The sequence below is a fragment of the Podarcis bocagei genome (assembly GCF_964188305.1).
Source record: "Podarcis bocagei genome assembly, chromosome: 7".
Taxonomy (NCBI): Eukaryota; Metazoa; Chordata; class Lepidosauria; order Squamata; family Lacertidae; genus Podarcis; species Podarcis bocagei.
Genome location: NC_138132.1, coordinates 37,989,860 through 38,003,843, shown reverse-complemented (window position 1 = coordinate 38,003,843; position 13,984 = coordinate 37,989,860). Strand labels below are relative to the sequence as shown.

General features: G+C 43.1%; 1 protein-coding gene across 1 annotated transcript; it reads left to right on the top strand.

The window, feature by feature from the left end:
• Nucleotides 1-3,392: 3,392 nt before the first annotated feature.
• Nucleotides 3,393-13,779, top strand: LOC308591729 (uncharacterized protein). Its single transcript, XM_081202624.1, has 4 exons — nt 3,393-3,605; nt 9,726-9,852; nt 10,729-10,946; nt 13,319-13,779. The coding sequence occupies exons 2-4, from the start codon at nt 9,835-9,837 to the stop codon at nt 13,428-13,430; spliced, it is 348 nt and encodes a 115-aa protein (XP_081058750.1). The 5' UTR covers nt 3,393-3,605; nt 9,726-9,834; the 3' UTR covers nt 13,431-13,779.
• Nucleotides 13,780-13,984: the final 205 nt, after the last annotated feature.

Below are 13,984 nucleotides of genomic sequence, written 5' to 3'. Positions count from 1 at the left end.
AACCCTCACTGTGATGAACTCCTGCCTTGTAAAAGGCGAAAGATTTATACGATCTGAGGAGAAGCCAGAGTATAAAAATGCAATAAAAAGGAGAACTCAAAATGAGAAAAAAGAGAAGATTTTGAAAAAAATAAGAGAAGGAGAGAAAAAACTTAGAGCTAAACCAAAATCACAAGAGATTTTGAGAGAAATTAAGTTATACCAAGTACAATATATGAAAATGATAAATCAGGACATTGAATGGAAAGTTAAACAGATGAGACAAAAGACCTTCAAATCAGCTAACAAATGTGGAAAGTTGCTAGCATGGCAGTTGAAGAAGAGACAAAAATTAAATACAGGCACCAATCTTGAAGTGGATGGAAAGAATATTCAGAATCCACAGGAGATCAGGATTTGCTTCCAGAGATATTTTAAACAACTTTACACACAAGGGCCACAGTTCGAGTCGAAAATTGACCAATTTCTGAAGATTAATGGATTACAAAAAAATTCTCAAGAAAATAAAACATTATTGAACTACAAAATAACTGAACAAGAGGTGGAAGGCGCCATTCAGAATATGCAACTGGGCAAATCTCCAGGGCCAGATGGATTGACCTCCAGGTACTACAGAATTTTGAAAGACTATTTAATTCAACCACTAAAGAAGGTTTGTATTGAAATTATGGAGGGGGGAAAGGCGCCAGATATGTGGAAAGAAGCTTATATCACACTTATACCAAAGATTGAGTCTGAAAAGACACAACTTAAGAATTACCGCCCCATATCCCTACTCAATGTGGATTACAAAATCTTTGCAGATATATTGGCTAGAAGATTGAAAAAAGTTTTGGCAGAGGTGATTCACAAAGACCAGGCTGGCTTTCTCCCTGGAAGACATCTATCGGATAATACGAGGAATATAATTAACATTTTGGAAAAGTTGCAGGTGAACATTAATACAAAAGCAGTCTTGATCTTCATAGATGCGGAGAAGGCCTTTGACAATATTTCCTGGAGTTTTATGAAGAAAAATCTTCAGGGGATGGGGGTGGGACAAAACTTTGAAAATGGTATAGGGGCGATATATTCTGAGGAAAAAGCTAAATTGATAGTAAATAATGTGGTTACAGAAGAGTTTAAAATAGAGAAAGGGACACAACAAGGTTGCCCAATTTCCCCATTTCTTTTCATTTCGGTCCTGGAGGTTTTGCTAAATATGATTAGAAGGGACCAATTGATTCAAGGTATTCAGGTCAGAGTTAAACAATACAAACTTAAAGCTTTTGCAGATGATCTCGTTTTGACATTACAGAAGCCAATATCTAGTACTAAGAGGGCCCTGGAAGTGATTCAGGATTTTGGTCAAGTGGCAGGTTTTAAACTGAATAAACTGAAAACTAAGGTTTTGGAGAAAAATTTGACGCCGATAGAGAAAGAGAGGTTTCAGAAAGAGACAGATTTAACATTAGTAAAGAAGGTAAAATACTTGGGGGTTAACATGACATCCAAGAATGTGAACTTATTTAAAGACAACTATGAGAAATGCTGGTCAGAGGTGAAAAAAGATCTAGAAATCTGGACGAATTTGAAGCTTTCCTTGCTGGGTCGTATTGCTGTTATTAAGATGAATGTATTGCCGAGAATGTTATTTTTATTCCAATCATTGCAAATCATTGATAAGATGGACTGTTTCAAGAGGTGGCAAAGAGATAGATCTAGATTTGTCTGGCAGGGCAAAAAGCCCAGAATAAAATTTAAGATTCTTACTGATGCTAAAGACAGAGGGGGGTTTGCCCTGCCAGACTTTAAACTTTATTATGAGTCAGCAGCCTTTTGCTGGCTGAAGGAATGGCTACTTCTTGAGAACACAGACGTTTTGGACCTTGAAGGGTATGATAACATATTTGGGTGGCATGCATATTTATGGTACGGCAAGGTAAAAGCACATAAGGCATTTAAAAACCATATTGTCAGGAAAGCATTGTTTAATGTCTGGATAAGGTACAAAGACTTTTTGGAGAGTAAAGCTCCAAGGTGGCTATCATCTATGGAAGCGAAAGCTTTGAAAAAACTCAACATGGAGGCTAAATGGCCAAAATATTGGGAAATTTTAGAACAGGAAGGTGACAAATTGAAATTGCAGAGTTATGACAAACTTAAAGAGAAGGTGCGAGACTGGTTACACTACTTTCAAATAAGAGAAGCTTATAACTTGGATAAAAAAATTGGTTTCCAGGTGGAAAAATCAAAGTTAGAAACAGAATTGTTAGAACCCAATGCTAAGACACTTTCAAGAATGTACAATTTGCTGTTGAAATGGAATACTGAGGAAGAAACGGTAAAATCTGCAATGATAAAATGGGCACAAGATATAGGACATAACATCATGTTTGCTGACTGGGAGAAGTTATGGACCACCGGGATTAAATTTACGGCCTGTAATGCCATAAGAGAGAATATTATGAAAATGATGTACAGGTGGTACATGACCCCAGTCAAGCTCTCAAAAATATATCACTTGCCCGATAACAAATGCTAGAAATGTAAAGAAATTGAAGGTTCATTCTTTCACCTTTGGTGGACGTGCCCAAGGATTAAGGCTTTCTGGGAAATGATATATAATGAACTGAAAAAGGTATTTAAATATACTTTCCCAAAAAAACCAGAGGCCTTCCTCCTGAGCATTGTTGGCCAAGTGGTGTTAAAGAAGGATAGAATTTTCTTTATGTACGCTACAGCAGCAGCAAGAATTCTCATCGCAAAGCATTGGAAGACACAAGACCTACCCACCTTGGAAGAATGGCAGATGCAACTAATAGACTATATGGAGATGGCGGAAATGACTGGCAGAATCCGAGACCAGGGAGAAGAGTCGGTGGAAGAAGATTGGAGGAAATTTAAAATTTATTTGCAGAAACATTGTAAAATTTTTGAATGCTGATGACATTGAAATGAATTGAAGGGGCTCTAGCAACAAGGTAAAAAGTATGAGGGGATTAATAATAGATAAACTAATAGATTATGAATTTGCTGAACCAAATTTAAAAGGGATACAAAAATGGGAGACGTGAGGAAGTCAGGAAAATAAGTTAACTAAAGTGGAGAGATTAAAAAAGAGAGAAAATTTGTTTTTCTTTTATATGTGTTTTTTCTTTTTTCTGGTTTTTGTGTTTAATGTTTGTATTTTTGTATTTTGTATTTTTGTGCTTTTGTATTTTGTATCTGTTTTGCATTTGTTGTTTGTTTTTTCTAAATTTTTCTATTGATAAAACCTAATAAAATATTATTTAAAAAAAACACAAAAACTCCTGCCTTGTAACCTATGCTCCCACTGTGGAAGGACGTGTGGATCCAGAATTGGCTTCCACAACTTTAAACGAGAACTTGAACAATACACCCTGGAGTGATTATTTATTGTAGTGCAGTAGACTTTCCCGAAAACATTATGCAATTTAAAGGTTGACAAACCTGATTTCTTCATCAAAATCCTGTAGGTGATCAGAAGGGGAAAGCAGAACTGCCTGGTAGAATTTGTGTCTGCTTTGTCAGCGCAACACCATCATCTGAGGCCACATCAAAAATGTTGCCATCTGCGCCTGCTTCACTTCTGTCTGGACCAGGTACAAGAACAGGGGAAATCAGAGAGGGATTCGAATCTAGCTGCCCACATGGCCTGCTAGTTTTCTTGGTGCAGGGAAATATAGGGTTGCACCCAATGTCTGTCATACTCAGAGCCACTGAAATCAAAGGATATGAATAACGTGGTCTCATCAATTAGGCAGCTAACATTTGACCCCCTTTTTTCCTGTACCTATTTATGTATGTTTTCACTTGAGGGATAAATGAATCAGTCAGTTTTAAGCTCTCGCATTTCTTTTTCACCAATGTATGCATTTTTCTGGTCAAACTGCACCACAAAATTTGGAGAACCGTGAATTTTGAAGGACAGCTGTGTTTCAGATCATTTGTTGGCATGAGAAGAGCGGATCCGGTAGTCTTGCATTAAACTTAAAAAAAAGGCCTTCCTCCCATTCGTGAGGAGCCTCCCCTCCCTATGGAGAATCACTCTCCATGCATCCAGTCAAGTGAGCTGTAGTCAGTAGAAGATGTCACACAATAAGGCTGCACTCCTAACACCCACTCACCTGAGAATATACCCCACTGCATTCAAGAGGATTTACAGAAAACAGAAACAGGCACAGTGGTACCTCAGGTTAAGAACTTAATTCGTTCTGGAGGTCCGTTCTTAACCTGAAACTGTTCTTAACCTGAAGCACCACTTTAGCTAATGGGGCCTCCTGCTGCTGCTGCGCCACCGTCGTGCAATTTCTGTTCTCATCCTGAAGCAAAGTTTTTAACCTGAGGTAATATTTCTGGGTTAGCAGAGTCTGTAACCTGAAGCATCTGTAACCTGAATCATCTGTAACCTGAGGTACCACTGTATAGGTTTGTGGTGAAAAACCTGCTAGTCTTCAAGGCACCATACAAGTTCCCATAAAAAGTCATGCACCTCCTTTACAAATTCTCATCTCACCTGTCTTGTAAAGTTCTTGTGAAATGGGCTTCAAAATGACAGAAGAAATTTCTCTGTTTGATTTCATCTTTTTGTCCGTTAATATTGTTTTCATTCTGAAGTTGATGTGGGGGGGGGTTTGGGGGGCAGAATTTCTGTTTCTCTTGAGGTTTTGCCATATGTCGTTCAAATATACCTCTCTGAGTGTGTGCATCTGCATGCATGCACATAAATCTCTCTTCTCTTTGTGGTCATGCATTTCTTTTCCTGGATACTGATAACCTGATGCTCCACCTTCAGACACACCACTCTGCCTGACATCCCGATGATGGAGGAAATCTGCCACCATAGCATTTGTTGGTACAGTGAATGTGTATCACAATTAACTACACAATGGCATAGGTCCCTTCCTGGGGCTCTTCTTCCTCGGTCATAAGCCCCTCCACTGACATTTTCTGTCCTCAGCTGTATCTGTTGCCAGTCCCTCTGAAAAATAAATAAATACTGTCCCCACCCTGAGTGCACAACAAGACAGAAGGATGCTTTGCAAGGTAGCTCTTTCTGCATCCAGTTGATTGCCAAAGACAAGGCCCTTTTCACCCAAGTTGCAGTGTGAGGTGGGACATGCTATGGATGATGTTGACAGCTGCTGGTGGACACAGCTGGCTTTGTATTGCCACAGAATATAAAATACCTGCAAGGTTTCCCTGAGAAGCATATTTATCATTATTCTTAAATACTGATGCTCTCTCAAGAGCACGTTAGGAACTCTACGGTGCTTAGAAATGTCCAACAGATTTATTATCTGAAGCAGCTTTCCGCAACACGGTGCCCTCCAGAAGTTTTGGACTGCAACTCCCAGCAACTCCATGAGCACAAAAGCACTCTCACCTCCTCTGGTATCTGGAAGCATTACTGCCTTCAACTGCGGAAGCAGAGCATGGCCATCGTGGCTAGTAGCCCTCAATAGCCTTCTCCTCCATGAATTTGTCTAACCCTGTTTTAAAGGCATCCAAGGTGGTGGCCATCACTTAAGGCAACTGTAAGCCATCTTGCTCGGTGCTTTTGTGAAGGTGCCATGGGTTATTCTTATTTAGGTTGCTTCCAGATGGGTAGTTATGGTGGAATGGGCGCTACTCATGCATGCAAGTCTCTCTTTTTTTCTTCATAAAAGGAGCTGCATTCACACAATGTCAGAGGCATCAAAACACCAGCCTCTATGTTTTTTTCCATCTCTCTCCCCCCACACACCCATTTTATCCAGATTTATCCTTTTCAGGGGGAAATCCCACACCCTCCAACATTCCTCAGATGAAAACAGGGACATTTCTCACTCCCCGCCCCCAACTGACCCTCCTCAAGCCCCCACTCTTTTGTCTTTTGAAGGAGTGGTTGGTTCAACCGTTAAAGGAAGTCTGCAACGAGATTTTAGAGGGGGGAAAGGCACCAGAGTCGTGGAAAGAAGCTTATATTACACTCATACCAAAGACAGAGACTGAAAAGACTCAACTAAAGAACTACCGCCCAATATCATTACTTAATGTGGATTACAAAATTTTTGCAGACATTTTGGCAAAAAGATTTAAAAGAGTGTTGATGGAGAAGATTCATAAGGACCAAGCAGGCTTTCTCCCAAAAAGGCATTTGTCAGACAACGTAAGGAATATAATAGACATCTTGGAACTACTAGAGGTGAACATAAACACCAAAGCAGTGCTGATTTTTGTGGACGCGGAGAAAGCCTTTGACAATATTTCTTGGAGTTTTGTGAAAAAGAATCTTCATGGGATGGGGGTAGGTCAAGGATTTGAGAATGGTATGGGTGCGATATACTCTGAACAAAAAGCTAAGCTGATTGTAAATAATGTGATAACTGAGGAACTTAAGATAGAAAAAGGAACACGACAGGGGTGCCCAATTTCCCCATTGCTTTTCATTTCTGTTCTGGAGGTGTTGCTAAATATGATTAGAAATGACCAGCAGGTTAAAGGTGTACAGGTCGGAGCTAAACATTACAAGTTAAGGGCCTTTGCAGATGACTTAGTATTGACCTTACAAGAGCCAGACACTAGTACGAAAAGGGTGTTGGAGATAATTCAACAATTTGGCCAGGTAGCCGGATTCAAACTGAACAAACAAAAGACTAAAGTCTTAGAAAAAAATTTAACAGTCATGGAGAAGGAGAAATTTCAAGAAGAGACAGGTCTGACAGTGGTTAAGAAGGTGAAATACCTAGGGGTTCACTTGACATCTAAAAATTTGAACTTGTATAAAGACAACTATGAAAAATGTTGGTAAGAAATTAAAAAAGATCTAGAAATATGGTCAAATTTGAAATTGTCAATGTTAGGCCGAATTGCAGTTATTAAGATGAATGTATTGCCTAGAATGTTATTTTTGTTTCAAACTTTGCAGATTCTTGACAAGATGGACTGTTTCAAGAGGTGGCAGAAAGACATTGCGAAATTTGTCTGGCAGGGCAAAAAGCCCAGAATAAAATTTAAAGTACTTACAGATGCAAAAGAAAGAGGGGGATTTGCCCTGCCGGACTTAAAACTGTACTATGAAGCAGCAGCGTTTTGCTGGCTGAAAGAGTGGATGCTCCTCGAGAACACAGATATCTTGGATTTAGAAGGTTTCAATAATGCATTTGGTTGGCATGCATATTTATGGTATGATAAAATCAAAGTGCATAGGGCCTTTAAAAATCACATTGTCAGAAAAGCGTTATTTAATGTTTGGATAAGATATAAAGACTTGTTGGAAAACAAAACCCCTAGATGGTTGTCACAATTGGAGGCTAAGGCATTGAAGAAACGCAATATGGAGGCCGAATGGCCAAAGTATTGGGAAATCTTGGAACAAGATGGAGATAAATTGAAATTACAAAGTTATGAGAAATTGAAACCTAAAGTACGAGATTGGCTCCATTATTATCAAATAATGGAGGTTTACAAACAAGATAGGAAAATTGGCTTCCAGGTGGAGAAATCAAAATTAGAAACTGAATTGTTAGAACCCAATACCAAGAATTTGTCAAGAATGTATAATTTGCTGCTGAAATGGAATACACAAGATGAAACAGTTAAATCGGCCATGATTAAGTGGGCACAGGACATTGGTCATAACATTATGTTTGCTGACTGGGAATGGTTGTGGAACACCGGTATAAAATTTACGGCATGTAATGCCTTAAAGGAAAATATTATGAAAATGATCTATAGGTGGTACATGACCCCAGTCAAGCTAGCAAAAATCTATCATTTGCCTGATAATAAGTGTTGGAAGTGTAAAGAAACTGAAGGTACTTTCTATCACCTTTGGTGGACGTGCCCGAAGATTAAGGCTTTCTGGGAAATGATATATAATGAAATGAAAAAGGTACTTAAATGCACTTTTTCTAAGAAACCAGAGGCCTTTCTCTTGGGCATTGTCGGTCAATTGGTGTCAAAGAAAGATAGAATCTTTTTTATGTATGCTACGACAGCAGCAAGAATTCTTATCGCAAAGTATTGGAAGACACAAGATCTACCCACTCTGGAAGAATGGCAGATGAAAGTGATGGACTATATGACACTGGCCGAGATGACTGGCAGAATCCGCGACCAGGGGAAGGAGACAGCGGAAGAAGAATGGAAGAAATTTAAAATCTATCTTAAGGACTATTATAAACTTGATGAATGTTAGAATGTCGAGGTTTTGAGAAAGAAAGGGTTACAGTGATACAAGATTAGACTGAAGGAAAGATTAAGAAGACATATGTTTGACAGAACTAACTTAGAAGTTGCTGGAAAATTTTGGACATTGGGATGCAGAAAGGGGAGGTATGGGGGAGTCCGAGAAACAAGGTTTATGAAAAAAAAAGGTCATGAAATTATATGTGTTTGTATGTCTTTTTATATGTTTGTATTGTTTTAAAAATTTTGTAAAACTAATAAAAATTTATATATATATATATAAAAACCACCAGCCTCTATGTTTTTTTCCATCTCTCTCTCCCCCCACACACCCCCACACACCAATTTTATCCAGATTTATCCTTTTCAGGGGGAAATCCCACACCCTCCAACATTCCTCAGATGAAAACAGGGACATTTCTCACTCCCCGCCCCCAACTGACCCTCCTCAAGCCCCCACTCTTTTGTCAACCCACACCTAGCGAGGAAGGATGAATGCCACCACTTCACCAACGGGACACAGCACACATGCCCTCCATTGTCCTGAAAAAGCCTCTTAATTCTGATTTTATTTTATTCTTTGGTTGATTTACAAAAAGAAAAACAAACACCAACAAATAAATTTTGGAAAGGGGCAATATTAGATGCAGACACACAAAGGTTTTGTGTTTCTTTTAAATCAAGACTCCTTGAACTCTGCTCCTCTTCCCTCTGCCTGCCGCTCAGAGCTGGCGCATCATGCGAGGCCGGGCCTTGGCAGCAGAAGCCTCTCCTCCTCCTCAGCCGCTCTTCAGAAGCTGCTACAAGCTGCCCAAAGGGAGGAGAGGCCAAGGAGAGACAACAGGACGTTCCCTTCACAGCTGCCACTGTGGCGCTGGTGGAGAAAATAGGGACATTCCGGGATCAAATCAGAAGCCGGGATGGCTTTCGTAAATCTGGGAATGTGCCCAGAAAATAGGGACACTTGGGAGAGTATGAAACGCAGTCTGTCCGTTACCAATAAGCCATTTACATATTAAGCACCCATCTAGAAGCATCCTTAGCAACTATTTGGAGTCCTATGCTATTGCTGCTTTTATTATCCATTTCTGCTGGCTTTTAATTCCTGCATCTTGTTAGCTGCTTTGGGGGACTAATGGCTGAACAAAGACAAGTACTGGTGCCCTTGTGTTGCTGTTGTTGCTTTGTGCTAATGGACCAATGTGGCTATCTATGTTTGATCTCTGAGCCTCAGAGTGTTTTGTCTTGTATTCATTTTGGCTCAGGAGTATAAATGCCGTAAGCCCAACTCACATCACTTACTTGCAAAAGCCCTACTTTCTTGCTGCCGCTCTTCCTAGGCCCAACTCTCTCTTTGTGAGAGCACAATGGCGGCCAATAATTAATTGATTGCTTTTCTTGGCTGCCTCCGCCCTCTGGGTAAGATGAGCCAGCAGAGGCAGGCACAGGCACTGCTTAGAGAAACTTGACCAGGGATGAGGTCACTGGAACGGGGCAAGGGGGTGGGCAGCAGGCACAGCTCAGCCTGTATCCTTTGGTTTCCGGCACAGCACTGGTGCATCCCTATAAAGCTGGCAAGTGACGGGACTCTCAAGGGCTGAGCAGCTAATCAACCTCACAGACAACTCTTGGGACCACCTCTTCTGCTTCGGAAGACATATGGCCACCTTTGTCCCGGTAAGAAACAATCCAGCTGCGCCCATTGATTTACTTACTCCATTTGTGGACCACCTTTCTCCCCAGAATGATATCTGCACCAAGTGTTGCTAGTGCTTATAATCTAAAATGTTGCTAAGGTGCAACAGGATCAAAGAACTCAGCTAGTACATAGAATCCCGGGATTGAACTGCTGGAAGGGACCCCAAGGCTCATCTAGTCCAAACCCCCGCAGTACAAGAATCACAGCTAAACTGATCACCAGCATGTTTTATATTAGGAGAGAAGGGCATCCGTGGGAAGGTGTCTCAATGTGAAGGCATCTCTTTTACTAAGGTGGAGTTAAGATTTTTGCAGTGCATAGCTAAGCTATGGCCCTCACTACCCCAGGAGGCAGTGATGGCCACCAACCTAGATGGCTTTAAAAGGTTATTAGATGAATTCATGGAGAAGGCAGCTATTGACTGCTGGCCGTGATAGCTGTGCCCTGCCTGCACAGTTGGAGGCAGCAATGCTTTTGAATACCAGTTGCTGGAAACGTAGGAGAGAGCTCTTGTGCTCTTGCAGATTTCCCACAGGCATCTGGCTGGCCGCTGTGAGATCAGGATGCTGGACCAGAGGGGCCATTGGCTTTGTCCAGCATGTTTTAAAGATGTTCTTAAAATGGTACAGCAATACTGAAAGTAAAGGATGCTAACCAACAGGAGCTGGCAGAGAAGACTGCAAAGAGATTCTGGCTAAAACATATACACCTTATATTTACGGAGTAAAGAGCCACCACCTAATATGCTAGCCTTACCTAATCCGATGAAACGTGCAACTTGGTGATCCTGCTCTGGGTCAGCCTCTCGACTGGCGCTAACCTGCTTTGCCTTTCTCCCCTCCTTGCGCCCTCAGTACGCCTCCTGCTATGGGAACAAGCAAGCGGTGCAGCTCCTGGGCAGAAACAGCTACTTCTCCCTCTTTGCCAACCCGCCTTGCCTGATCAGCCAGCGGCAGCGGCTGGCATGCCAGGCCCCAGAAATGACTCTGCGGCAGATCAGCAAGCTGATCCGCGTCCTAAGGAAGCTGAACCTCCGGGATGCCAAGGGGAACAAACTGCCTGAAGCACAGAGGTGAGCAAACTGGGGCAAGGGGGAAACAAAGATAGCTGCCACAGCCCATTAGGGAACTGGGGCATGGGGAAATCTCTGTAGGCTGAAATACCAGTGTGATCCAATGGTTAAGAGTGTCAGGCAAGGACCTGGGAGACCAGGGTTTGAATCCCCACGCGGTCATGAAGCTCACTGGGTGACCGTGGGGGGGTCAGTCACCGTTTCTCAGCCTTGCCCACCTCACAGGGTTGTAGTGAGGGATTGAATGGAGAGAACCATGTATGCCCCCTTGAGCTCCTTGGAGAAAAAGGTGTATAAATCTGATTGATTAATCCATCGAGAACAGGCCACCAAGTCAGATGGCATAATTCCAGGGAAACTGGGAAGTCCCTTGGGTGGGAACTGCCCTACCCCATACCCTCGAGGCAGCAGGCATTGGAGCAGCTATGGTCCTGTCCCTTCTCTCAGCCTTCCTAAATGAAGCTCTTTGCTCCCTCACTCCTTACAAGGGAGCAGCTGGAAAAGGCCAATTCATTCATTCATAGCCTGCGGGGGGGGGGGGGTAAGCAGCCTTCCAGCATCCCAGGCAGTCTGCTGCTTAAAGGTTCTACCCAGGTTCAATCTTGGTTCTAGATCTGTCCTGAGTAAGCGGCTACTCTAGAGCTGGGAAAGGGGGCTGAGAATCTCAGAGAGGGAGAAAACATTTTTTCCTAGGGTGGCTGTGTGTTGCACTTTATGAAAGCTAGCCCTCTGTTTGAAGGTATCCTCTATCTCAGTGACTCCCACAACTTTTGGGTGGCCCTGCCCCTTGGCTCCATAAACTCACCCTCCGTGCCCCAACCCTACCCTACGAAAACCCTCGTTCAGAATAGCAGTTTGCACAACCTACAATTACTTGCATATTCAAAATCAAATTAAAACTGTTTTAAGTTTCATTAAGTCAACAAAACTAATGAACCTGATGCCATGATCAATGTACATCTCCACCACACCCCTGCCTCTTAGGGTCCTCCTAAGTAATCCCAGCACCCCCCCCAAGGGGTAGCACCACCCACTTTGGGACCCACTGCTCTGTCTGAGGGGACCACCGGGTGGTCCAGTTTTCCATCTTGTTAACATACACCTTCAGCTTATTGGCCCTCATTCAGCCCTTGGCCTGGAATCTGAATGGGGAAGTGGAGCTGGGTGGCACCAACAGACTGCTGTAACTGCGCACTTTCTGATTCAGTTTAGTCCAGCCTCCCAGATCCAGGAAAAAATCTGCAGCAGGCCTAGGCTTCAGCCCTAGCATGGAGCCATTTCATAAAACTGCTTAGGAAACCAGCCTGATAGCAGTGACTGAAGACATCTCACAGCACAGAAGACAGAAAGCAGCAAAAAAAAGAAGTGGTGTTTGGAATTAAGTTCAGCCAGGGAGCCCATTATAGGGGACACTGAAGAATATATTTTGAAGTATATAGGGGAGAAACTGTGAGGTAGGTTAGGCTGAGAGGCAGTGACTGCCCCAAGGGCACCCAGTGGGCTTTGTGGCCAAGCGAGGATTTGAACCCTGCTCTCCCATGTCCTTGTTGCTTTGAGTTCACCTTTATGCGAAAAGGCGGTTGTTTTATTTATTAAACAACAAAACAATGGGTACAACAGGTCTCCCACTCCTACGGTTTTCCCTGCTTTTCAAGTAAGTTAAAATACTGGCTGCAAGAAATTAAATAAGAGGCATCCACTCACACCTGAAGCTGCCAGTCTCTTATGGCGGAGCTCTCCTGCTTCTTTGAAGTGATTTGGCTCATTCCAGTATGGAGTGATGATGATGAGAAATATGGCAATTGCTAGAGTTGTGCCTATGGTGCAGCTGCTGTAAAGGAATAGAAGCCTCAGCCTAGAGATGGGGAACTGGCGGCCTTCCAAGTTTTTGTTGGACTACAACTGCCATCATCCCTGACCACACTGGTTGCAGCTGATGGGATTTGAGGTCCCACAACATGGCCCATGCTTGACTGGATGAGATGCATACCTCCACCTTCTAAGAGAACTCCTTACAAAGCAGCTTGGAAAAATGGGGGAAAGATGGTGGTGCAATGGTCGTGTGGCCTTCCAAATATTGTGGGACAACAACTCCCATCATCCCCGACTGCTGGCCAGGCTGATGGGAGTTGGAGTTCAGCAACATCTGCAGGGCTACAAATTCCTCAGCGCCTCCGTAAGAAAAAGAGGCAAACCTGGCCACCACTTAGGAGTCATTACACACCATGCCCAAGGCTCCTTTCCCAAAGATAGCATCAAGCGTCTGGTGGGAAGGACAATGTCTTAATGCTCTTGATGCCCAGGAATCCTACGCTAGTTTGCCCAGCTGTGCCTGCAGGCTTCCAGCCCAACTGCCTTGCTTGCCCTTCCAGGAGCCGTTCAAGCAGCTCTTCCATGGAATCACAGCAGTCCCGGACTTCGGACCAGCACTGCCTGTCCTGCTTCCATTCAAGACGCAATTCTGGTCCACCTTGTGTCGGGTGAAGAACCAAGACAGCCCAGAGGCCGACCTGCAAGAGAATGACCTCGACATCCTTCTGCCTGCATTACCTTCTTCCACTCTCCCCCCCCCCCAATAATATTGGTGAGGTTACATTCAGGACAGCAAACAAACAGGAAGTCCTGTGGCACCTGCAAGACCCTGGCTGTGACCCTGCAATGCAGACCCCAAACACCCTGCCTTGTTTGTAGTGTGGGCAAGAGGGCTGTAGTGTTCAGCAAGAAGAACGTGCAGCTACTGCTGCAGCCAGCAAGAAAAGGAAGGTTAACCAGCCCCCCAAGCATTTCCCATTTAGAATGAAAGAAATGGAGTAAATAAATTTACCCGTGCAGATGCAGGAAATAAAGGTTGAGTCTCTAACGGCTACTCTGAGTGAATGTGTTGTTCTGTGCCAGGAGCCACGATGGGTGATGCATGTTTGGGAGGGCAGGAAGGGGTGACAGGTCCTGCCCATCTATCAATCTCAAACACCTAATCATGTTTTCCCCAATGTCATAAAACTGTGATCCTCCCAGTCAGGCAGATTGGTGTGACCCCT

Bases quoted from the DNA above. Each gene is read 5' to 3' on its own strand.
- LOC308591729 (XM_081202624.1), top strand. The intron at 10,947-13,318 runs GTGAGCAAACTG...TTGCCCTTCCAG, and splicing joins AAACTGCCTGAAGCACAGAG to GAGCCGTTCAAGCAGCTCTT.